Raw genomic sequence first — 26949 nt, 5'->3', positions numbered from 1 at the left:
TAGGGCTGGGCACAGTGGTTCATGCCTGTAATCCCAGCACTTTAGGAGGCCAAAGGCAGGAGGATTGTTTGAACTCAGGAGTTCAAGGCCAACCTGTGCAACATAGTGAGACCCCATTTTTGTTTTTTTCTTTTGAGACAGAGTCTCACTCTGTTGCCCAGGCTGGAGTGCAGTGGCACGATCCCGGCTCACTGCAAGCTCCGCCTCCCAGGTTCACACCATTCTGCCTCAGCCTCCCGAGTAGCTGGGACTACAGGTGTCCGCCACCATGCCTGGCTAATTTTTTTTTTTTTTTTTTTTTTTTAAGTAGAGATGGGGTTTCACCACGTTAGCCAGGATGGTCTCAATCTCCTGACCTCGTGATCTGCCCGCCTCGGCCTCCCAAAGTGCTGAGATTACAGGCGTTAGCCACTGCGCCCAGCCGGTGAGACCTCATTTCTACAAAAATTTAAAAATGAGCCAGGCATGGTGTTGTGCATCTGTGGTCCCAGCTACTCAGGAGGTTGAGCTGGGAGGATCACATGAGCCTGGGATGTTGAGGCTACAGTGAGCCGTGATTGCACCACTGTACTCCAGCCTGGGTGACAGAGTGAGACCTTGTCTCAAAAAAAAAAAGTTGGGCGCTGTGGTTCACATCTGTAATCCCAGCACTTTGGGAAGCAGAGATAGGCAGATCACCTGAGGTCAGGAGTTCAAAACCAGCCTGGCCAACATGGCAAAACCCCATCTCTACTAAAAATACAAAAAAAAGTTAGCCAGGTGTGGTGGTGCATGCCTGTAATCCCAGCTATTCAAGAGGCTGAGGCGGGAGAATCACATGAAACTAGGAGGCGGAGGTTGCAGTGATCCAAGATTGCACCACTGCATGCCAGCCTGGGCGACAGAGAAACAAACACTCCATCTCAAAACAACAACAACAAAAACAACAAAACCAGAAACCACCAGTGGGATAATCTTTCCTCCAAGAAAGAGGATAGTAAACTAAAGAGTTACATCAATGACTTTTTTGTTGTGCCTTTTGTAGGGAGGAGTCAGAGATACTCTGGTGGTGGGAGGGATCTAAAGGAGCCTTTGAATGAATGCTGCCCTTTAAAAAGAAAATTAGCTGGGCATGGTGGCTCACACCTGTAATCCCAGCACTTTGGGAGGCCAAGGCAGGTGGATCACCTGAGGTCGGGAGTTCAAGACCAGCCTGACCAACATGGAGAAACCCGGTCTCTACTAAAATACAAAATTAGCCAGGTGTGGTGGCACATGCCTGTTATCCCAGCTACTCAGGAGGCAGAGGTTGCAATGAGCCGAGATCAAGATCACACCATTGCACTCTAGCCTGGGCAACAAGAGCGAAACTCCGTCTCAAAAAAAAAAGTGAGAAAATTGGCAGAAGGTATTTGATGACACTAGTTAAGTGTTGAAAATGGGCTAGAGCCAGTTGAGTAAAAACAAACTCAGAGGTATTAAGCAGGAGTGTCCAGTCTTTTGGCTTCTGTGGGCCACATTGGAAGAATTGTCTTGGGCCACACATAAAATACATTAACAATAGCTGCTGAGCTATTTAAAAAATATAGCAAAAAATCTCATGATGTTCTAAGAAGTTTACAAATTTGTGTTGGACCACATTCAAAGCCATCCTGGGCCGCATGCAGCTCATGGGCTACCGGGTTGAACAAGCTTGCATTAAAGAGTCTTGTGGGCAGGGCGTGGTGGCTCACAGCTGTGATCCCAGCACTTCGGGAGACGAAGGTGGGTGGATCACCTGAAGTCAGGAGTTCGAGACCAGCCTGACCAACATGGTGAAACCATATCTCTACTAAAAATACAAAAATTAGTTGGTTGTGGTGGTGGGCACCTGTAATCCCAGCTATTCGGGAAGCTGAGGTGGGAAGATGATGTAAACCTGCGAGGCTGAGGTTGCAGTGAGCCAAAATCATGCCACTGCACTCCAGCCTGGACGAAAGAGCAGACTCTATCTCAAAAAAAGAAAAGGCCAGGTTTGGTGGCTCATGCCTATAATCCCAGCACTTTGGGAGGCCAAGGTGGGTGGATCACCTGAGCTCAGGACTTCGAGACCAGCCTGGCCAACATGATGAAACCCCATCTCTACTAGAAATAAAAATAAAAAAAAAAAAATTAGCCAGGCATGGTGGTGTGTGCCTGTAATCCCAACTACTCAGGAGTCTGAGGCAGGAGAATCGCTTGAAACCAGAAGGCAGAAGTTGCAGTGAGCCGAGATTGTGCCATTACACTCCAGCTTGGGCAACAAGAGCGAAACTCTGTCTCAAAAAAAAAAAAAAAAAAAAAAAAAGGGTCCTGTGGCATTGATACCTCCAGATCCATATCAGATTGTTCCTGACCTCACCTTTGGGTGTGGCATTTTAGCATTTACTGTATGGCTTCAGAAGACACCTGGATTTTGAGGAAAGAACTTTCTTACCCTTTCTAGCAGCTAATTTCCCTAATTTAAAAAAAAAAAAAAATTGTCAAGACAACATTTCTGGAGTGTAAGTATGTTGCTCTCAATTTGGGAATGAAAGTGCCAAGTGGTTTGATGGTAGATGGAATAGAAAGACCTCCCAGCCCAAGGCTGATGGAAGAATGATAGGAGCAGAGAGTATCTTCTGTGATCAGCAATTTCACAGTTGCATTCAAAATAAAGAGGACTAAGTCTAGTATCCACAGGAGGAAATAACTGTTTTCTGGTTCAGGGGCCACTGGTACTGGCTTAAGGGAGTTCTGCTACTCCTTTGAGACATTTAACATTCTTTTTTTTCCTTTATACAAGCATACCTTGTTTTTTTGCGCTTTGCTTTGTCACACCTCTCTGGGTTTTTTACAAATTGAAGGTTTGTGATAACCCTGCGTTGAGCAAGTCATCAGTGCCATTTTTCCAACGGTATGTGCCCACTTCATCATGTCTGACATTTTGATAATTCTCACAATATTTCAGATCTTCATTATATCTGTTATGGTGATCAGTGATCTTTGATGTTACTATTGTAATTGTTTTGGAGGCCCATGAACTGTCTATATAAGAGAGCAAACTTAATAAATGTGTGTATTCTGACTGCTTCACCAACCTTCTGTTCCCTCATTTCCCTCTCTTCAGGCCTCCTTATTCCCTGAGACACAACAATACTGAAATTGGGCCAATTAATAGCCCTACAGAGGCTTCTAAGTGTTCAAATGAAAGAGTCCCATGTCTCTCACTTTAAATCAGAAGCTAGAAATGATTAAGCTTAGTAAGGAAGGCATGTCAAAAGCCAAGACAGGCTGAAAGCTGGATCTCTTGTGCCAAACAGCCAAGTTGTGAATGCAAAGGAAAGTAATTAAAAATGCTACTCCAGTGAACACACAAATGATTTAAAAAGCAAAACAGCCTTATTGCTGATATGGAGAAAGCTTTAGTAGTCTAGATAGATGAAACCAGCCACATTACCTTAAGTCAAAGCCTTACCCAGAACAAGGCCCTATCTCTTTAATTCTCTGACAGTTGACAGAAGTGAGGAAGCTGCAGAAGGAAAGTCGAAAGCTAGCAGAGGTTGGCTCATGAGGTGTAAGAAGCTGTCTCTGTAACATAAAAGTGTAAGAGAAAGCAGCAAGTTATCCAGAAGATCTAGCTAAGGTAATTGATGAAGATGGTTACACTAAACAACAGATTTCCAATAGAGATGAAACAGCATCCTATTGGAAGAAGATGCCATCTAGGATTTTCACAACTAGAGAGAAGCCAGTGCCTGGCTTCCAAGCTTGGGAAGGACAGGCTGACTCTCTCATTAGGGGCTGATACAGCTGGTGACTTTCAGTTGAAGCCAGTGTTCATTTACCATTCCAAAAATCCTAGGCCTGCTAAGAATTATGCTAAATCTACTCTTCCCGTGCTCTGTAAATGGAACAACAAAGCCTGCATAGCAACACATCTGTTCACAGCATGGTTTACAGATTGTTTTAAGCCCACAATTGAGACCTACTGCTCAGAAAACCAGATTCCTTTCAAATTATTACTGCCCATTGACATTGTACCTGGTCATCCAAGAGCTCTGATGGAGATATACAAGGAGATTAATGTTTTCATGCACGATAACACAACATCCATTCTGCAGCCAATAGCTCAAGGAGTAATTTTGACTTTCAAGTCTCATTTAAGAAATACATTTTGTAAGGCTACAGCTGCTATGGATAGTGATTCCTCTGATGGATTTGGGCAAAGTCAACTGAAAACTGGGATGGATTCGCCATTCTAGATGCCATTAAAAACATCTGTGATTCATGGAAAGAGGAAAAATACCAACTTTTTTTTTTTTCTTTTTGAGACAGGATCTCACTCTATCACCCAGGCTGGAGTACAGTGGCGTGATCTCGGCTCACTGCAACCTCCACCTCATGGGTTCAAGCAATTCTCCTGCCTCAGCCTCCCGAATAGCTGGGATTACAGGTGTGCACCACCATGCCCAGCTAATTTTTGTATTTTTAGTAGAGACAGTTTCACCATGTTGGCCAGGCTGGTCTCAAACTCCTGACCTCAGGTGATCCACCCGCCTAGGCCTCCCAAAGTGCTGGGATTACAGATGTGAGCCACCATGCCCGGCCAAAATATCAACATTAACAGGAGTTTGGCTTAGAATCCTTTCTACTTTCACCTTCAAGTCTAGCCTCTCATTGTTTAAAATAAACATCTTGTGTACAATAGAAAAGATAAAATAAAAATAGAGTGAAAAAACAAAAAAAATCCCAGGGTTTATGAGTTGATTCCAATCCTCATGGATGACTTTGAGGGATTCAAGACCCGTGGAGGAAGTAGCTAAAGATGTGGTGAAAAATAGCAAGAGAACTAAAAGTGGAACCTGAAGATGTGACTGAAATGCTGCAATCTCATAATAAAACTTGAATGGATAAGGAGTTGCTTCTTATGGATAAGCAAAAGAAAGTGTTTCTTTTGGCTGGGCGCTCATGCCTGTAATCCCAGCACTTTGGGAGGCCAAGGTGGGCAGATCACCTGAGGTCAGGAGTTCAAGACCAGCCTGGCCAACATGGTGAAACCCCGTCTCTACTAAAAATACAAAAATTAGCCAGGCGTGGTGTTGCGCACCTGTAGTCCCAGCTACTTGGGAGACTGAGGCAAGAGAATCTCTTGAACCCAGGAGGTGGAGGTTGCAGTGAGCTGAGATCGCACCACTGCACTCCAGCCTGGGAGACAGAGCGAGACTCCATCTCAAAAAAAAAAAAAAAAAAAATTATTTTTTTCCTCACTCTCATCCAGGCCGTAGTGCAGTAGCATGATCATGGCTCACTGCAGCCTTGACATCCTGGGCCCAAGTGATCCTCTCACCTCAGCGCCTCAAGTAGCTGGGACTATTGGCATACACTACCACACCTTTTTTTTTTTTTTTTTTATAGGGACAAGGTCTCCCTATGTTGCCCAGCCTGGTCTTGAACTCCTGGGCTCAAGCAGCCTTCTCACCCTGGCCTCCCAAAGTGTTGACATAACTGGCAGAAACTGAAATGAAATCTACTCCTGATAAAGATGCTACGAACATGATTGAAATGACAACAGAGAGGTTTGAGATTTTGAAGTAAGTTATAATGGGGGTAAAATGCCATCAAACAGCATCACATGCTACAGAGAAATCTTTCGTGAAAGGAAGAGTCAATTGATACAGCAAACTTCATTGTTGTCTTAAAGAAATTTCCATAGCCACCCAACCTTCTGCAGCCACCAACTCTGCTCAGTCGTCAGCTATCAATATTGAGGCAAACCATACACCAGCAAAGATTGACTCACAGCTGATTGTTAGCATGTTTTAAGCAATAAAGCATTCCTTAAAGTATGTACATTGTTTTTTAGACATAATGCTATTGCACACTTAGTACAGTATCACATAAACATAACTTGTATATGCACCAGAAAATTCATGACTTTATTGCAGTGGTCTGGAACTGTTGGATGGAATGAATTTTATCTAGAGCCTGGTGAACAGCTTCCCAGGTGTGCATTTAGGGCCTCCTAGGGATCATCAAGTTTTAGGAAACAGGTTTCCTTCTTCCAAAGGCATGGAGAAGGAAGGAAATTTTGCACTGGCCTTTGGGGAGCTGAAGAAGAGCTGGGGGGAGGCTTGTTCTGACATAAAATAGTGACTCTCTCCCTGCTTGAGATGTCCCACAGAAGGCTGTTTCTGGTTCACATTTGCCCCTCTAGGTCCCCTCCCTCCCCTTCATCCTGCTCACTGCCAGAGACTATGCTGGGAGTGGTGCATCGGCGATCTCCAGGCCCTTTGAGGCTCAAGGTGTTCATTCCCTAGCTCCTTCCCTGCCATGTCTGTGTTCCTTCCTCCCTCCTTCCCATCCCAGCAACCACCCTCCTCCTTCCACCAGACCTGGGAACCATCATCCCAACCACAATCGCCCTGTGGTTCTATTACACGTATCAGTAGTTCTCAACCCCACCTGCAACTGGAATCACCTGGGAGCTCCAGCCCCCAATGGTTGATTTAATAGGTCTAGGGTGTGCCCTGAGCATTGAGAATTTTCAAAGCTCCACAGTTGATTCTAATGTGCAGCCACTACCCTGCCCACTACGACCCCCAACCAGGCAGCTGGGGCCTCTGCACCAGCTCCTGCACATGAGTAGGACCAATCCTTTGGCCTTCCTGCCCTGTGCCTCTTCATGGGCAAGGAGTTTGAAGGATCAAGGGGGCAGGCACTGTTCCAGAACCTTTGTTCCCCTTACAAACCATTACCTAGATTCCCAGAACCTCAGGACCTCCAGCCCTTCCCCAGCTCTGTCCTCCAGACAGATCCCTTCATCCTGAGAAGTGGCCGAGGCGTGGCTCAGTACAGAGGGTGGGAGGATGCTGGAGGGGATGTGCTGCAGGAGGGCTCTCTGTGTTCCTGCCATGGGCCCTGCAAATACTGGGGAGGGCTTGTCCCTATATCTACACCCTTATAATAAATCCTTGAATTTACTCATTTCAAGTGTGCAGCAGTTTCAAGACCCTGCACGGAGCACAGACTTAGAAATCTGAGGGGCCTAAAGCCAAGACCACTGGTCATGGAAAAGGAAAAGTTCACATGAGAGGTCCCAGCTTAGGCACTGGGGCAGCCAAGTCATCTCTGCTTAGGAGAGAAAATAAGGGCTGGTAGAGAAAGGGAATTGCTCAAGACAGGCCACACACCCTGCAGCAGAATCATGCTGGGTTGTCTGTATAGGGGAGGGTTGGTGAGGAAGGGCAGAGTGAAGGCCAACAGTTCGGTCCCAGAATAGGGAAGGCTGGGTGGACCAGGCCTGCCTCCAACTCTACCCTTGAACCAGACTGCAAACACTCAAGTTATGCAAATAGATTATCCAGCCTCACAATGGAGAGGGAACAGATACAATTAAATACAACCTTGCTTTCCATTTTACTCATGTTTGGCAACTAATTGATTTTTTATTTAACTAATTGATTTTTAGTTTTTTAACAACTTTATCAACATCTTCATATTTTTTGAGACAGGGTCACCCAAGCTGCAGTGCAGTGATGCGATCATGGCTCACTGCAGCCAACTTCCTAGGCTCAAGCTGTCCTCCTGCATCAGTCTCCTGAATAGCAGGGGCTACAGGTGTGTGCCACCACGCCTCGCTAATTTATTTTTTGTACAAAGACAGGGTCTCACTTTCCTACCCAGCCTGGTCTCAAACTCCTGAGCTTAATGATTTTTCCACCTTGGCCTCCTAAAGTGCTCGGATTACAGGCATGAGCCACCATGCCCAGCCCTTCATACTTCTTAATAAACAGATCTAAGACTTCAGTACCAGTATGTAAAGGAAAAGTCCACCTTAATTCAAAAAGAATGAGAGGGGGTCCCAAAAGGAGTTTGTTCTGAGGCCTGTTCTCTGCTCACTGAAGGACGCTTGGCTCAGGGGGCCTCTGGGAGAAAGAGTAGAAGGTTTTGTTCTGCTTTGCAGATAGAGGAACATCACCTCTTACATGCGCTGCTGCCACATAAGGGACTGCCATCTCTGCTTCCATTTCACTTCTTCCCACTGGCTCCCACTGGCTCTGCTCCCCTAAAACTGTTAAGGTCAAACCAACCACCTGGAATGGTGATGCTACCTTATTGTGCTTTTCCTCACATCAGTTTGGTATAAATGCACTGGATGTTACCGAAGGGTTTATAACCACCAATGTTTGCTCTTCCCATGAGGTTGTGCAAACATCAGCTATGGCCACAAGTGACAGGCAGGAAATGACATGTATGTCAGTTGAGACTGCACATCTCCCACACAGGTACCTTGACCAACTCACAAAGATTGCAACACTAGCTTTTTTGAGGAAAAACGGGGATAAAAGCAATCAGATTCCCAACCTGGGCAACGTGGCAAAACCGTCTCCACAAAAAAATACAAAAATTAGCCAGGCATAGTGACATGCAGCTGTAGTTGCAGCTACTCGGAAGACTGAAGCAGGAGGATCACTTGAGCCCAGGAGGTTGAAGCTGCAATGAGTCGAGATCATGCCACTGCACTCCAGCCTGAGCAAGAGACCCCATCTCAAAAAACCAGAAACAGCCAGGCACGGTGGCTCACGCCTGTAATCCCAGCACTTTGGGAGGCTGAGGTGGGCGGATCACAAGGTCAGGAGTTCAAGACCAGCCTGGCCAATATGGTGAAACCCCATCTCTACTAAGAAATAAAAAAATAAAAAATCAGCTGGGCCCACGTGGTGGCGCATGCGTGTAGTCCCAGCTACTCGGGAGGCTAAGGCAGAAGAATCACTTGAACCCGGGAGGCTGAGGTTGCAGTGAGCTGAGATTGTACCACCGCACTCCAGTCTGGGCGACAGAGCAAGACTCCATCTCAAAACAAACAAACCCCAGAAACAATCAGATTCCCCAAGTGCCAGACACCGCACAGTAGAGAATGCCTTTAAACGAGGCATACCCAACATACAGCTAGATAACATCAGCTCTCATTGGTTTAGTCGGTGGTGTACAGAAAAGAAGGGCTGGCAGTGCAGGCTAATTTCATGTTTTTGAATCAGGCTGTAGATAAAAGAGGACAAACAGCCAGTCTGCTGAGTGAAGAAGGAATGGAGCTATGGAAAATACCTGGGAACACTCACATAAAAATAGTGTCCCAAGCTGGTCCAAAAAGGTTGGTACGAAGGTACTGACAAGTCCAAGTTAGAAGCAGTGATTGGGCTTTGGCCCAGGAAGGCAGCCTCTAGGTCATAACATAACCACCAGCTCAGAGCCTGCTGCTAGGGGAGCTACTGGTACTAACAGAGCCGAGATTATACCAGATGCACAACGAGAGGTACCGAGCAAACCCCACATAGCTGCAGTGGGAGTTTCCATCAAGGATGCTCTCATGAGACCAGCTATGGCCAGAGGACAATGTCCTCCAAGACCCCTTTACCTCCCTGTCAGGTTTCTCATACTAAACAGAAAATTATGGTATGGCCCAGAGCAGTCAGGTCCTGGAAGCACCCCTCACATTAAAATGGTCACTCGAGAGGAATGCACACATTTTACAGAGTGTGTTGTGTGAGGCACTGTGGACGATGCCCTCTGAGTGCAGTGGGTGGGCAAGCTCCACAGTGGTCCCTCGGTATCTGCAGATGCTCAAGTCCCTGATGGAAAATGGCTATTTGCATATAACCAATGCATAGCCTCTCATCTACTTTAAATCACCTCTAGATTGCTTATAATACCTAATGTAAACAGTTGTTATGCTTGTATTGTTTAGGGAATAATGACAAGAAAAAAAGTGTATGTTCAGTACAGACAATGTTTTTTCCTGAGTATTTTAAATCTGAGGTTGGTTGAATCTGCGATGCAGAACCTACAGATGGGGAGGGCCAAAGATACGGTGACAGACAAGAAGAGGGGCATGTGGTGGCAGATGTGCAGAGGGCGCTGAAAGGCACCCAGCCAAGCAGGGGCATAGGGTTGGGTTCCAAAAGAGGTATCTCCTAAGCACAGAGCCAATGTGTTTAGGGTTTGAACAGTCCTCTCATATGTCTGTTTTAACCTGGAATCATTTGAGAGAGCCTAAAAAAGCAAATGTTACTCTGACCTGAGCCCTTCCTTAGCTTTCAATTCATTCCTTCCTTGGGTCTGGACCATCCACTGGGCAGGGGAGAAGTGAACCACTCCAGGGATAGGAGCAGCAGCTCCCTGACTCCTCCTCTAGTTTCCCTGGTTCTGGTTTTTGCTTCAAATGATCAAGTGAGGGCTTGAAGTAGGAGGTAGGAGAGAAAAAAACTAAGCCAGGTGTACTGAGTCCCTGAAGAAAATCTGAGGGGGGAGGTTTTCCCTTTTTTGATGGGGGCAGAGGGGCAGTGGGGAGAGGCTAGGGTGCTGGTTCCCACACTGACATACTGTCATTTCCTTTCTTGAATTCTGTGATCCTACAGCAATGCAGGAAAGCAGGTAGTGCGGCACACTGCTGGAGACATTTGAAAAGCAGGCTGTTTTCACCAGCTTGGCACTAGGGGGCCCTGAAGAACAGCATCTTTCACCTAAGGGGAAAGCTACACTTGCCTAGAAATGAAGCCCTGGGAGGGGGTGTCCTCTGATGCCACCTGCTAATCCTCCACCTTTCATGCAGACAGCACTGGGAACCAGGTCCTGCCACATAGTTCAAAACAGATAACCGGCGATTTCTGAGGGACCCAAGTACTGCATGCCAATTGGGGCTGGGACATACTTACTGTGCCCTCTGCTCTTGGTCACTTTAACCCCTCACGCAGTCACAGCTTTGTGTCCCACATGAAAACCAGATCAAGAGTGGCTGATTTGTGAAAACCAGCCAAGAGAGTTGTTTATCCAGTGTCCACGCTGGGCCAATGTAGAGCCATAGTCAATGTCAGCCACAGCTGACATTTACAGGCAAGCTGTACTCTAGGTCCTTTATGTTGATCGCCTTTAAACCTAAATTATGAATCGTAACAAACCAATTAAGAAGGCACTACTGAGATGGCCAGTTTACAGCAAAATACAAGGGGAGTAGGACAAACACTGGAAACCTCAACCAAGGGGACAGCTAGGATTTAGAAGCATTTTCCAACATGCCTCACCTGGGTGAGTCACGAGGAAAAACCCTCTTGAAGGAAAAGCTATTCTCAGCCTCCTCTTGATCCCGTGTCACAGACAAATCTGATGAGCCTGGAGGCTGCAGCCTACCATGTCACCAAGCAAATCAGCGCAGCACAGCGCCTCCCCTAGAGCACGTACCATCCTTCTCCACAGCCTGCAGCCAACACTGGTCACAAGGCTTTTTGGTGGGTACTCGATTTCAAGCCAGCCTAGTTTTTAGATCTTCCACCTACAGCAGCTTTCTGGGGTCCAACACCTCCCAACCCCACCAAGCACTACACAGCTACAGGCCTGAATAGATCCTTAGTGACTCCCAAATGATAACGCCTAGATAAGCTGTAAGAATCTCCCAAATACGTCACCTGAACAGGAAATACAGTGGTTGTGAACAGACAACAAATGGAAGAACTGACGGGCTGCAAAAATTTAAACTTCAACGTTAAGTGAAGATGGCCTCTTCTGTGGCAGAAAAAAACACTTTATCTCCAACAATTAAAAACAATTAAAAAAATTCTTATGATTCAATTCACAAGAACCTTCTTCAACATTTTATCAAAACAGGAGAAAAAGTCTTTGCAAAACTTGGGTTCCATTTAAGATGCATGTTTTTATTTACGTTTTAAAAAATTTTGTAACCAGACAGGATAAAGTAGACAAGAATGTTATTATCTAACTATATAATATTCTCTCAATCTTGTGATCACTAAAATATAACAAAGGATTGTTTTCTATGCTAATTTTCAGGTTGTCCAGTTAAACCATTATTTGGTATCCTTTGAGCAGGTTAGCCTTTCAACTATTTAGAGTTTCTTCTCAGAAACATTCATATATTATACAGGAAACATTCATAGTTTATTTGGGAAACATTCATATTTTATACAAGATGTACAAATTTAAGACTAGACAATTAAAAAAAAACCACCAAATTATAGCCGCAACACTATTCTAGCTGCATTGTGGTGATTATATTGTTCAGTTAGCTGTCCATTATATACAACTGGATTTTAATCGTGCTATTTACAGAGGGGCCAAAGCACTCATCTAAAGGTAAAGGCGCTCAGGTTTAATGTGCACTTTCATAGCCCTATGAAAACACAACCATTATATACACTGTAAACACCACAGGGCATGAAATCCATCTCCAGCCACAAACATCAATCTCACAGGATCAAGCATACGAGGTCTAAGGTGGGGTGCCTGACTTTTCTTTTTAAGAATACTTTTCATCTACAAGTCCTGCTATTCTTTTCACAGGACACTATTCACTTATTTCAAATATGGTGCCAGTGCTCAAAACATTTCTGGAACCCATTTTTGAGGACTACCTGCAGCATCTGCAGTGAACTCTTCTGAATGTCCTGGATGGTGGTGAGTCTTCATCCTTTGAGGATGGGTTTCATTCAGGAAAACAGAGTTATTCACAGCCAACTGAATCCAACTGTGGGATACCACCCGGGTTCAAATGTGAGATGCCACTATAAACAACAAGACCAATTTTTTTGTACGGCTCGTAAATTTAGAGTTTAGAAAATGCCTGAGCAATGCGGTCCTGATGATGTACAGATTCTTCTAGAGTGATGACTCAGGGGGCTACGCTCATTTGAACCGTGTATCTAGGTGTTTTGCAGTTTTAAAAACCGGTCCTTTTGTTGCCTCTCACATCGACTTTAGTATTCCTCTTCAGCTTCAGTCCCTTTTGCTTTCTTATGGATTGCCCGATTAAAGCTGTGGCAGGCAGGAACCCAGTGATTGTCATGAAGCCCCAGCTTACAGCCAGGGAATCCTTTCTGAGACCGGTGGCAGCACATCCAATACCCTGGCCCATAGGGCAATGCCTGGCAATAGGGCTTGGGGTGCCATCGGCACAGGGACACATCCCCTTTCACATACTTTTTCTTGCATTGTTTGCAAGGATCCTCTCTATAGCGTGGATCTCGAACCCAGCGAGAATCTGCTGGCCTGATATTGTAGTACTCAATGATAAACTTGAAATAGCAGCAGGTACATTTAAGGGCCACTAAACTCTTGGTGGGAAGTAACCTGAAGATTTTTACCATAATGTGGTGGGGCAGAAAAGCCATGTACTGCTGAGGCTCCAAAAGCTGCTGGATTTTAAACCTGGTCTCCAGGAAGTCATGCGACACCTGCTTCTTCCAACTGGATGCCTCAAGCACTGGTAATGTACTTTCCACAGAAGAGGCTGGCGGTACAAATGGCTCAGCGGACCCACTTTTTTCCTCAGATGCACTGTCACCCCCAGCAGCATCTTCAAGCTGGCTGGCCTCTGAAGACTCTTTTGTTGTGCTTTCATTCAACTGGGAACAGTCTGACAAGTGCTGACCAGGTGGCAAAAAAAACAACATCCCTGGAACTGGGTCTTCACAGGAGTTTAAAGTGGAAGGCTGGTCTTTCTCTACCTTGGACACAGTGATACTAATGCACAAAGATTCTTTTCTTCTTTGATCAGGATTTTGGCTAGTAAGTGACACAAGCTCTCTGCTCATACAATCAACAGCATCTGTGGGCAATTCAGAGGCTTGGGAATAGGTATGAGAGGAAAAAGGTAACCCAACGAGTTCATCCGTCATTTCCACATCATATCTGTTGCTGTTTTTCACGGCAGTTTGCGAACCCGGCTCTAACTCTGCACTGTCTATGTGGAAACTGACTCCTGCTGGCAATGGGGGGCAGTCCTGAGAAGCACCGTCCCAGGCCTGGTCCTCCTTAGGAGAACAACGATCAGCTCTTGAAGGGCCACAATCCACAGATACAGACCCCACAGGATTCACCTGAGTGTCGGGTGCCTCCAAGACGCCTTTCTTTGTTTTGCCTTCATCAGCCTGAGTGCTATTTGCAAGCAATACTCTGCCTACATTTCGACGGAAGCTGTTATTCCTTGAGAGGCTCCCAGGCTCACGCTGGCCCTGCCGCTTCAGGCACTCAGACTCCAACTTGGCTACCATGTCGAGGACACGGACTGGCTCGCTCTGTGGTTCACCAACCTCAAGCTTTCCCCTTTCTGCGGCTTCTTCACAAGCTCCTGGGGCAGAATAGGACTCAGACGCTGCAGGCACACCTCTGGACTGGCCAGAAAACCTCACAATCGCAGGTGAGTTTGTGCAGTTTTTTGAACAGCTAGCTAGCAGAGCACTGGCTCTTTGCTCCAAGAAGGCAACCATCTGTATAACTGACAGAGGCCTCCCAGCATAGACTCCATCCCCACTGTCACTCACATAGTGCACAGAACAGTGCTCAATGCCACATGCAAAAGGCTCAGGTTGGTAGCACCTGCTGTTAACTTCCCTCATCCTTTCTACCTGTACCTTGGCTTTTTTAAGATCCCCTGATTTTTTCCTTCTCTTAGTAGCTCTCCCATCAATATCCCAGGAACTTTTTATTTTCATAGATCCTATCCTGTTACTACACTGGTGGGATGCAAAGAATGCAATTTTTTCCTTGGTATTTCCAGGTTTCACAACAGCCCAGATATCAAGTGGTCCTTCTTCTTCGCCCTGGTGGATCGTTGCAGATGGTGCATTCTTTTTGGTTTTAACATTCAAGGTGCTCTCTACAGGACTCTTCCCACTCATACTGCACAGAACATTTGGAGAAAGGATCCCAAATGGCTTTCGAGATGATGATTTACCGAGAGAGGCTGAAGGAAAGATACTTGGTGTTATGTGGCTAGCTTTGCATGTTTCATCATTTACAGCCTTTTGGTGGTTCATAGGAGTTCTCTGCGTTTCCCTGCTGACTTCCGGGGGGTGCTCTTTCTTCTGGAGCTTCCAATATGGCTTTAGGTGCATAACAAAGCCCCTATAGGAAAGAAATACACATTTGATTCAGAAACCAATTTTGTTTTTAGAAAAAAATGTTTTTAAATTTAAGCTCAGATGGTTCTAGCAACTAAGAAAAACATGTTCTACCAGTTCACTAAATCTTTACCAACTCTCTCATGATAGTTTTTGCTGCACATATCAAGAATAACAAAAAGCTACCAGTTTATATGGTGTGTAATACTTTTTTTTTTTTTTTTACAGAAAATAAATTGGTTTTGACTGAAGAACTTCAGAAACTGACTTCAGTTAACATTTGGTAAACTTTAACCTTTTAAATTAAAAAAAATCTAAACTTCCTGAAAACAACTAAGTATTAGGCATAGTATAGAAGAAAGGAAAGTATAAAAAGAACTCCTCCATGATCCCTATTAGATTTTTAAACACTCTTTCTAGAACATCACAATTAGCATTTTATTAGTTGCAAACAGCCCATCGAAATTATTGCTTCCTGGCCGGGCATGGTGGCTCACATCTGTAATCCCAGCACTTTGGGAGGACAAGGCAGGCGTATCACCTGGGGACAGGAGTTGAAGACCAGCCTGGCCAACATGGTAAAACCCTGTCTTTACTAAAAGTACAAAAATCAGCCAGGTGTAGTGGGGCATGCCTGTAATCCCAGCTACTCGAGAGGCTGAGGCACAAGAATTGCTTTAACCTGGGGGCGGAGGCTGCAGCTAAGATCGCACGCACCACTGCCCTCCAACCTCGGCAACAGAGCGAGACTTTGTCCCAAAAAAAAAAAAAAGAAAATTATTGCTTCCTAAACTATTCCCATACCACTGAATACTGAATATTTAGATGTTTACAATTTTTCATTTGTTTCCTTGTGTACTCTGCCCATCTATTAGTCTTGATTTTCTAAATAATCTATGTGTAGAAACATTTAACTGTCGAATTTCCTGTAACCATCTTAAATATAGACCCTACAGTCCTTATTAATTCTAAAACCATTTTAAACTAGCTCAGAAAGATGGTGCCTTGTTTTGGTCCTTGGCCAGGGGTAGAGATGGGAGCTATTTCAGAAATGAGACAAAAAGATGATTACATGCAGAGACTAGTGTTCCAGTCCCTGCCATATCACTGATTATCTAGACATGGTGATTTTACCTTAGGCAAGTCACTTCCTCTCTCAGTCTCAGTTGAAACGTTAACTGAGGGGCTGAAATACTAGATAACCTAATGAACCTGTCAATGTACAATTTACATAAAACAGCCCACTGCTACACAAAACACCCTGGATTGAGGAAAGAATGTTTTCTAGGGATGCCTGGACTCCTGCAAAATAAACCTAGAAACTAAAGATCTGCAGTCCCAGTTTGGTGGGAGTGAGGCAACAGCACCTACAGGTCTAAGCACATGAAGTTTCACCTACTCTTGCTCACTGGGACAGCAGCTGAACACATACATCTCAGACAGCTCAGGATATTCATCCTCCTTTGCTCCACATTTACTGGGTACCTGCCATATGGCAGCCTCTGTGGTAACTGATTTCAGGTTATCAGTTTTAATCACCAAGAATGAAAGTGATTGTCTGGAACAAGTTTACCTTTCACCTTCAACTTTTAAATCCTACATTCTAGTCTCAGATAAAAGAATTATGGATATTGATATCTTCTAGCCAGATAAAGAGAAATTTTGCATTTAAAGCATACAAAGTGTTTTTTAAAAGATATCCCTGAAATAGGAGCCAGGCATGGTGGCTCACACCTACAATCCCAGTGCTTTGGGAGGCATAGGTGGGAGGACCCTTTGAGGCCAGGAATTTGGGACCAAGTTTATTCCTGGTGATAAAAACTGGTATCTGAAAACAGTTACCATAGAGGCTGCCATATGGCAGGCACTCAGTAAATGTGGAGCAAACGAGGATGAATACACTGAGCTGTCCAAGACGTATGCTTCAACTAGGAAAGCCTGGGCAACACGGCAAGACCTCATCTCTAAAAAAAAATTTTTTTTTAATTAAGCCAGGTGTGACGGCACATGCCTGTAGTCTCAGCTAATGCGGTGGCTGAGGCAGAAGGATCGCTTGAGCCCAGGAGTTTAAGGTTACAGTAAGCTATGATCACACCGCTATACTCTAGCCTGGGCAATACAGCAAGACCCTGTCTCCAAAAACAACAACAAAAAACCCAACCAAACAAACCCAACCAACCAACCAAACAAAACCTTTGAAACAGATCTTATCAGGGTCTTTCTGATCTTTGGCAATTTATAGCCTAATCGTCTGTAAAGATCTTCCCCCTTTCTACACTGTGACATTTTTAATAGCTTTCTATCATTATACTGTATAGTCTTACAAATAGAGCTACCCAGAATTCAAGAACAGATGACATATAAATGAATAAAAGAGGCACACCTAGTGCTGTCTCTCTGTGCCAACTATTTTCTGCATTTTCATATCCGTTCAACCCCATTCCTAAATGAAACGAAAGAAATGGAAGTGTTGAAAAACCCAATAAATTCTCACATAATGATCTCATTACACAGTATCTATGAATAAATTTAATTTAAACTTTAGCAATATGTGCGCCATTTTGCATTGCACAATATGTTCTCTTTGACTTCTTCCCCCATATATTATTTTAGGTGCTATTATTGACAGACAGGGACATTAAAAAGAAACTAATGTAATTACAGAAGGCTTTTATTTGCATTCAAGCTTTAAAGTCAGCTCAACTAACACTTTGTGTACAAGATTTTAGCGAGATTAAAATAGGAGATGATCCCAGGGAACAGATGTGAGGGAAGGAAAATAGCCAGTAAGGACACACTGGGTGACTGCTGAAAAGTGGGGTGATTCTGTGAGACCCCTGAAAGAAGCAGGACATTTAGGCACCAGCTCCAATCCCTCACTGGTTGAAGGTTGCCTGAGGTTAGCCTTTCCCCATCATTTGCTGGGTTTGAGAGCCCTGAGGCAGAAAATAGAAAGCTGTTGGCAAGACGTAGAGAAACTACAAAAATCTAAGTTTTGTTTGAAACCAGTGATGGCCTGAGAGGATATAATGCAGGGAGCAAAGGGCATCTGCTGCAAAAATCCATAAAGCAAAAACTTTAAATCTCCAACAGATTACAACAGACGGTGGCACTTTCCCACCCCCAAGTCACCCCCACACACAAAGACAGGCATGGGTGGGGTAAAGCTCCAGCTAGGTTTCCATGGCTGCCAACCTCTTCATCACAATTGTATTTTAAAGTATTGCTATAATAAAGTCCTGCTCTCTTGCAATAAAATAAAATGCAGGTTTATAGCACCTACACATCAATGTTCCTTAGATTCTCAGAAAGGCCCTTAGAAGAAATTATGATCCCCTAGGCCCGCTGAATCACAATTTCTCAGACTGGGCCCAGAATCTGTTTTTAATGTTAGGTTGAAATTGGAAGGGACTTTAGAGGTCATGTGTTAGATCTAATGTAAGAGTGGGATTCTGGATGTGGACTGGGGTGCTGAGCTACTAACGGGTAAGGTGGAACTGCCCAACAAAATGCCAAGCAGATAGTCCATACTGAAGCATCTCATCTAAGGGCTGGGTAAAAACACACCCGTTTTCTTGATATTTTCTCTTTAAAACACAATAAACTCAATGACCTTTTTTCTCTTAATTTCCTGGCTTCTAGAGCTGAAGGTCAAATGCCCTTTTTATTGCCAAATTCCCTCTTCAACCACCAACTCCTCAGTTTCTTTGACATAACCTTCCCAGCTCTCTTCTTCCCCAGCCCCTAAACATCAGTGTTCTTCAGAGTTCTTTGTTTCTAGACCACTACTCTTCTTAAGCTATATATCTAAGTGATCTCTTGTAGTTTTAACTCAAACATTTCCAGTGACACACTCTCCCCAACTTCATATCCCACAGCCTGGTAGACATACTCACCTGGATATCAAAAAGAATCTCAAAATCAACACTACTAGTTAATGACAGCCTCAAGTACACCTAGTCCATTAAGCCAGAAGCTTGAGTCACTTAGATTCCTCCTTTCTGATCCCCACATCTCATCAACAAGTCGCTAAACTGTGCCACTCTTTATCCCTAGCACAACTGCACTAGTCATCTCTGCTACATTGTCATCAGTTATTGGAAAACCTAACCTCTATCAATACAAGCAAAGTGCTGAGGCCCATTCCAGCCAACCTGACAGCTTTACTCCTGCTTTGCTCTACCATACTTCACACTTTGAAAGCTTGTTCACAGAACCATGACTACTAGACTAGGTAGTGAAAGCCAATCATATTAAGATACAATTTGAAGGCAGCCAAGACCAAGACCATAAAACATATAGCATCAGATTCTTTATACTAACCTCCAACCTACAAATGTTCATTTCCTTCTACTCATTTTTTATTTATTTAATTTCGTTCTTTCTGAGGCAGGGCCTCCCTCTGCCACCCAAGCTACAGTGGCGTGATCTTGGCTCACTGCAGCCTCAACCTCCCAGGCTCAAACAATCCTCCTACCTCAGCTTCCCAAGTAGCTGCAACCCCAAGCACATGCCACAATGACCAGCTAATCTTTTAAAAATTTTTTTGTAGAGACAGGGTCTCACTAAGTTGCCCAGGCTGGTCCTGAACTCCTGGGCTCAGGTAAGCCTCCCACCTTGGCCTCCCAAAGTATTGGGATTACAGGAGTGAGCCACCACACCCAGCCCTACCTGTTTATTATCAGAAATGTCCTAACCGCTCTGGGCTAGACACTGGTATAAATATGAGTAAAACATAGTTGCTACCCTTGAGACAGAAAAGCAAACAGACAATTACAACAAATGTTATACGTGTCAGAAGGATAGCACAGGGTGCTGTGAGAGCCCATGGGGAGAGCAAACTAACACAGGAACAGAAAACCAAACACCGCATGTTCTCACTGTGGGAGTTGAACAATGAGAACACATGGATACAGGGAGGGAAACATCACACACTGGGGATGTTGGTGGGTGGTGGGGGTGGAGGACAAGGGGAGGGAGAGCATTAGGACAAATACCTAATGCATGCAGGGCTTAAAACCTAGATGACAGGTTGATAGATGCAGCAAACCACCATGGCATGTGTATACCTACGTAACAAACCTGCAAATTCTGCACATGTATCCCAGAACTTAAAGTAAAAAAAAAAAAAAATACACATACACAAAAATTAACATTGGGCTTGAGTGCCTACAAGACAGAGATATCCAGGAGGCGAAATGACTCAGGTCTGGTCAAGAGTAACAGGAGGAAAGGAAGAAGACAGTTGTCACAGAAACATTTCAGTGAGGAGAAAGTTTTCTGGATAGAAATAACAAGTCTTTTTCCAAAATTTTTCACAATGACCATGTATTACTTTCATAATCAGGAAAAAAAAAAAGTCTGTAAAAGGAAGGCACAGTCAGCAGCAAGGTCAAATAAAGAATTGTGCCCACTTGGTGATAACGACCCCTGGTGACCCTGCTGTGAGGAAGTACAGCGGACAAGAAGTCAAAAGTTCATGATGGAGGGGTGACTAGAAGGTGAGAGTGTGAGTACCAACTACAGCGACTCTCTCCCTAAGCTTGGCTATGAAGGACAGTCTCAACATACCTGTCAGCTTAAATCCTTTCCAGGTCTATGGGGACATAGAATAGTGAACCAGGTATAATTTGAGCAACTTTATTCCAGTAAAGGCCCAAATCCTGCATTCAATAATTCCAGTATTCCTTTTAGACTCTTAAGTTCAGCTTAAAAAAGTAAAGAAAAGAAAACTCTCACCTAAAGACAGTATACACTCCCCAAAATGAAGCCATAAAAGACAACTAAACTTTCTTTTTTAAAAAATGTACTTGGATAAATCCTAACGCCTAAAGAGTCATACTAACTCTTGTCCACAGAGGGGTAAACCTGATGAAGAATCGAATGACAATATGTGGTCAGAATAGGAGAAAGGATGAGATTTCTCTTAGTGCTAATAGGAAGCCACAATATCAAAGGCAGATGCCGGTTTTCTAACTTGCTAGTCTTCAGCCTTGCTTATCAAAATAAGTTAGAAGACAAGGCAGTTCATGTTTCTTTCTGCTTCAGTAAAGGCACAGGAATGCTAATTCCAAAAAGGAGTCACTTATTAGCATAAGAGCCACTCTTTATTTATAAAAATCGGAGGAATAATGGCAGGGGGCGTGGCTCATGCTAGTAATCCCAGCACTTTGGGAGGCCGTGGCGGGCAGATCACCAGGTCAGGAGTTCCAGACCAGCCTGGCCAACATGATGAAACCCCATCTCTACTGAAAATATAAAAATTAGCCGGGTGTGGTGGCGTGTGCCTGTAATCCCAGCTACTCAGGAGGCTAAGGCAGAATTGCCTGAACGCGGCAGGCGGAGGTTGCAGTGAGCTGAGGCCGCGTCACTGCACTCTAGCTCTGGGCGACAGAGCAAGACTCCATCTTGGGAGACTAAAAAAAAAGAAAAAAAAAATTCGGAGGAATAAAAATAGAATAGTATACAAAGGCCCCTTCTCATTATATAATACCTTTAGAGAAGAAAAAAGTATACAGTAAGAAAATTCATCATTTGTGTCTTAAAAACTGTAAAAGCTTCCAGAGACCATCTTATGACAGCCTTCTTCACTGGACCATTGTACAAATGATTAGCAACTTCAGCAAAGTGCTGCAGATATATATAATGAAATCCTTGTTTTTACAAATGAGGAAGCACAAATAAAGTGACTTCTGAAGCCCCACAGCTAGACAGTGGTAAAATTAAGATAGAATTAGATAGGAAATACAGTCTCCTGGATCTACACTTTCCCCACTATGAAGGATGAGGTATCAAAAACCTATGATAAATTATGACACAAATAAAATTAAATAATTCTGACAGCATCTATTCCAAGAGCTTTTATCTTTCAAATTAGGTCAGTTTTTCATAAGTGCCACATAAAACTACTACACAGAGCTGTGATGCATTAAGGCAGACAGATCACATAAACCATACTAATCTAAAAGCATATAAAAGGCTGTTTCGATGGCTATTAAATTGGAAAAAATGCCAAGACCAGGAGGGTGTGAATATAGGCAGAGGCACAAGAAAAGACTTCCCCCCCTCCATATGTCTCTAAGCACTGACAGAAAGAATGCATCCAACTCCCACAGCATGCCTTTTTTAAAAAAGGAAAAAAGGGAGAAAAAATAACCCTATCGGTCAGAAAATGCAGTATTTCTCAAATTAACTTCCAAAATATTGGGGGATGACTTTTTCGGGGAGGCAGTCCACTCCTTCTTTTATTTTTAGGGAATATTCTCTAAAATCAATTCATGGAACTTCTAAATTTTGCCTTACGAGGATTGGGTGGTTAGGGTTAGTGGTGAACGACAGAAAAATCCTTTATTGTCTGTTAATGGATACTGAGTAATAGAATGGCCTTTGGAAACACACGTATGGTTTTCAAAAACTCATTGCTCACAGCTTCCATCTTAGAATTCACAATGGTATTTAAATACAGCACCTACCTGCTTCAAAGTTATCTATAATATTGACCAAATGAAGCTAACTTCCAGAAAGTAGAGAAAGGTCTATGATAAGTTTGATGGGACAACAAAGTATCCAAAACATATTAAAAAGGAATATTGACAAGTTGGGAATGACAGCCACTACACTTTGGTTTTCTATTGTGCTCGCAATAAATGAAACACCTAATACAGTTTGACAGTATTACAAAATAGTGAATTAGTAATATTATGCAAATTTACACAGTTCCCCAGCCCACTTTTGTTGGAGTAGGGAGGGAAGAGAAGGGCCTGGAGGAAAGAACTTCTGCTTAAGCTGTTGTGAATTATTAAATAACACTTCAGGATAGAGACAAAATAAAGTACTCCATTTTGTTAAACTTAATGATGTTTAAGTTAATTCGCAGTCATTTCCTATTGCTCCTATGACATAATGCCAAACACCCACAAAACTCCAGCATATCACATTTACTGCTAAGCAGGCAAATGAAAAGTCTACCAGTGGTAAATGCCACTAGAATGAACAACAAAATGCAGATGAAACCTCATAAATAGTTAAAGTCCAAAAAAATTAATACATTTTGAAAAGTACATTGAGCATTACCAGGAAAATTTAATTTTCAAGGATTTTCAGATATTCAGAGTTCCTGTTAACAACTCTCTTGCATATTTTACCTATTCTAATATTTTTTACAGAAACTGAAGGAAAACAAAACTCCTATCCCTTTGCATAGCAAACCGCTACTTCCTCGAGTGAGCTGACGCTTGCTTTTACTTTGAAACCAATCATTCTTCCATATGACAAAGATCCTTTGCTTGGCCAAACTTGAGTAAGGATTCCGAACTTTCTTCCAGGCCCATCTGTGCACTTCCTTACAAAATCCAGTTTTAGCAAAAGACCCCCTCCCATCTTCAATATCTGATCAGGTTCTTCATTTTCCACCATCCCCCAGGTGATGTCTGATCACCCTGGCTTGTCTTCAGCAAGAATCCTGTTAGATGGGTTTAGCCAGAATCCCCCTTACTCCAAATGTTTCCTCTTAGTAGTTTACCTTCGACTGACCCCTACCCTGCTCCTTGCCCATGATGTATTTGGAGTTGAACCCAATCTCTTTCCTTTGCTGCAAGACCCCACTGCAGTGATCCCTATACTTATCGCGATGGTCCTGAATAGCCTTCTTTGCCCACCTTTAACAAGTATGTTTTTTCTTTAACATGTATTTTTATGTAAACATAAATTTTTTAAAAATATTTTTAAGGCAATAGCAATTTCTGACATCACTTGCAGTACTTTCAAAGAGTTGATCAGTGCTTTAATATATGCCCTATTTGACCAAAATGTAACTCAAACAAAAGGCTCTCTCTCTTAAGGGGTAATATTCAAGATTCCAAGGCTAGCCTTGAACCCAGTTCAAAAATCCATTATGTGTCAAATAACATTTGATATGAAAAATAAGAGTACAGCTACTAATTCTAGAGTATAAATGCAACCTGACACTGCACACATCTGCCACCATACACACAAATCCCTGGCTGGACAATGATCTTAGGCCAAGTACCTAACACATACCACCTGGGCACAGGCTGGCCCATTAACACAGTTATACGTAACTGAATTTTAAAATGGCTTGACCCCAGGGAAAGAAAAAAAGAGGCTAAAATAAAAATTAGGAGCCAGCCAGGCATGGTGGCTCACATGTGTAATCCCAGCACTTTGGGATACCAAGGCAGGAGGATCACTTGAGCACGAAAGTTCGAGACCAGACTGAGCAATACAGGGAGGTTCCCTATGTACCACCCCCCTTCCAAAAAAAAAAAAAAAAAAAAAAAAAAGCCAAGCATGATGGCCTGTATTTGTAGTCCTATTTGGGAGGTGACCATGGGATTGCTTGAGCCCAGGGGTTAGAGGTTGCAGTGAGCTATGATCATGCCACTGCACTCCAGCTAGGGCGAAACAGAGAGACCTGGTCTCAAAAGCAAGCAAACGTTGGTAAAAATTCAGGGTAACAAGTATTAGTGCACCAAGCAAAATAGTTTGCTTGCTAGCCAGGCACAGTGGCACACCCCTGTACTCCCAGCAACTCGGGAGGCTGAGGTGGAAGGGTAGCTACAGCCCAGTTGTTTGAGTCCAGCCTGAGCAACACAGCAAGACCTGGTCTCTAAAAATAATAGTTTGCTTATAGCATCAATGTAGACAAAAGAGTTGGCAAGTTAAGACTTCTGTCGGCAATACTGAGTGGGAGTGAAGGGGGTGGGGAATTACTTCAGAAATAGGCCCCGTGGTGTTTACCAAAGAAAGCCAAAACCACTGTCCTGCCTGCCCACCTGTTGAGTAACTGTTCTTCCTTCTACCACATGCCTCTAGGATCTGCTGAACCAAGGCTGAAGTAGCAGTATGTGCACTGGCTGGTTAAGGTATACTCTGTTTAGAATTACTACTTGTAAAGAAATGAGATTTATGGTCAACAGAAAACTAAAAAAATTGCTGCTCTGGTGCTTGTTTTTGTAGCTTACCAAGGCATATTTAACTATTGGGGTTAAAAATGAGCATTCCAAGAGGTACTGTGAGAAATAAATCTATACTATAGATAAATCAATCATTGGGCACCAAGAGCCCAAACTGTAATGTTATCTGGTGTATTTGTCTTATCCTCCAAACAAAACTATTCCTTAAGTACACAGAGGGAATCTTCATCGTTGTATATTATTCTGCAAGAATCTGACAAAACTTGGAATTCCTAAAGCCATATATAAAGGATAATGGCTTAGACAAAGGATACAGAGCACCTAGTTTCAAGGTAAAATTTGGGCCTTTGGAACCAGTTTAGCATAGATCCAGGATTGGGGGAGGGAGGGCAGGTGATTAAAGGAGCAGTTACAAGTCCTTCCCTAGGGAAATTCCTGAATGTCAGTATATATTACTTAATATGGTTATGATCATATTGTACATACAATGTACTTTTTATCACAGGGAGATATTTTCCATATTACATGGTCTTCAAAACCAATATTGTAAATGTGTAAGTACCAGAATATATTTAACCATTCCCTCTAAACCTGGACATTATAACATTTTCATGAATACTGTCTCTTATGCATTTAAGGGTATGTCCTTAGAAAATATTTCCAAAAGTGAAATTATTGAGTCAGAGTGTATTTTCACAACTGGATATATCTTGCCCAACCACTCTCCAAAGGGACAATGCTAATTTTCACTGCTACCAGCAAGACAAGCGTGCAAGTTTTATGGCAAGGATTTTGTATCTTAGAGAACTGTTATTTTTTGTTTTTGTTTTTTTGTTTTTTTTTGAGATGGAGTCTCGCTCTGTCGCCCAGGCTGGAGTGCAGTGGCACGATCTCGGCTCACTGCAAGCTCTGCCTCCCGGATTCACGCCATTCTCCTGCCTCAGCCTCCTGAGTAGCTGGGACTACAGGCGCCCGCCACCATGCCCAGCTAATTTTTTGTATTTTTAGTAGATGGGGTTTCACCGTGTTAGCCAGGATGGTCTCGATCTCCTGACCTCGTGATGCACCCACCTTGGCCTCCCAAAGTGATGGGATTACAGGCGTGAGGCACCGCGCCTGGCCTGTTTTTAGGCCTAAGAAAAGAAACCAAGGTAAAGCTAGAGATAAAAGGTACAAATGAGTAAGAGGAGAATAACTTGTTTTTATTCTAGAATAATAACAGCTCTAATACGTCTACAATGTTTACTATGTGCCAGGTACTGTTTTAAGCTCAAAATATCCATAAAACCCCAAGAAGTACATACTCTTATCTATAAATGTAGATGAAGAAACTGAATCAGAGATGGGTTAAGGAACTTACAAAGATCAAGGTCACAATACCCATAAAAGAAGTCCATACTCGTTGGCCGCAGTGGCTCATGCCTGTAATCCTAACACTTTGGGAGGCCGAGGTGGGCAGATCATGGGGTCAGGAGATTGAGACCATCCCGGCTAACACAGTGAAAACCCATCTCTACTAAAAATACAAAAAATTAGCCACGTGTGGTGGCACATGCCTGCAGTCCCAACTACCCAGGAGACTGAGGCAGGAGAATTGCTTGAATCCGGGAGGTGGAGGTTGCAGTGAGCTGAGATCGTGCCACTGCACTCCAGCCTGGGCGACAGAGCGAGACTCCGTCTCAAAAAAAAAAAAAAAAAAAAAGTACATACTCTTATCTCCAATTGTAGATGGAGAAACTGAATCAGAGGCAAGTTAAGAAACTTGCTAAGATCGCACAGGAAGCATATCATGGAGCTGGATATCTGTGCAGTCAGGAGTCAAAGCCTATGCTCTTACCACTACACTATGCAATGAGGAAAGGAGATTCTGAAGGGCCCATGGCAGGGTACTCCTCAGCAAGCTTATCTTCAAGTGGTAAGTGGAGTATAAGATGTGTGACTATGAAAGGAGGCAGAACTGGGGCTTCAGGTTCAATTCTGGATGCCTCAAATTTGACACCTTACTTAAAATTAATTCATTTGTTTATCAAATATTTAACTTCCCTCTAAGTGTCGGATATTGTGCTAGCCTGCGGCTTCAGCATGAACAAAACTGAGGAATTTCTGCCCTCAAGGCACTTTTGAGA

At 43.5% G+C, this 26949-nt stretch overlaps 1 protein-coding gene across 9 annotated transcripts in view; it reads right to left on the bottom strand.

The window, feature by feature from the left end:
• Positions 1 to 11663: 11663 nt before the first annotated feature.
• The window catches only part of FBXO34 (F-box protein 34), a 79640-nt gene continuing 64354 nt past the window's right edge, over positions 11664 to 26949 (bottom strand). For 6 of the 9 annotated variants that reach the window (XM_024231925.3, XM_054530119.2, XM_054530123.2 and 3 more), the window contains one exon: positions 11664 to 14892. In XM_024231925.3, the coding sequence (XP_024087693.2) occupies positions 12744 to 14882 (2139 nt within the window). In that variant the 5' untranslated portion in view covers positions 14883 to 14892 and the 3' untranslated portion in view covers positions 11664 to 12743. Of the gene's footprint in view, positions 14893 to 17271; positions 17332 to 26949 lie in introns of all 9 variants that reach the window. The other 3 variants (XM_054530118.2, XM_024231926.3, XM_054530122.2) reach the window with 1 other exon arrangement.

The sequence above is a fragment of the Pongo abelii genome, chromosome 15 (genome assembly GCF_028885655.2).
Source record: "Pongo abelii isolate AG06213 chromosome 15, NHGRI_mPonAbe1-v2.0_pri, whole genome shotgun sequence".
In the NCBI taxonomy this organism is placed as follows: Eukaryota; Metazoa; Chordata; class Mammalia; order Primates; family Hominidae; genus Pongo; species Pongo abelii.
This window is presented reverse-complemented; position numbering and strand designations above follow the sequence as displayed.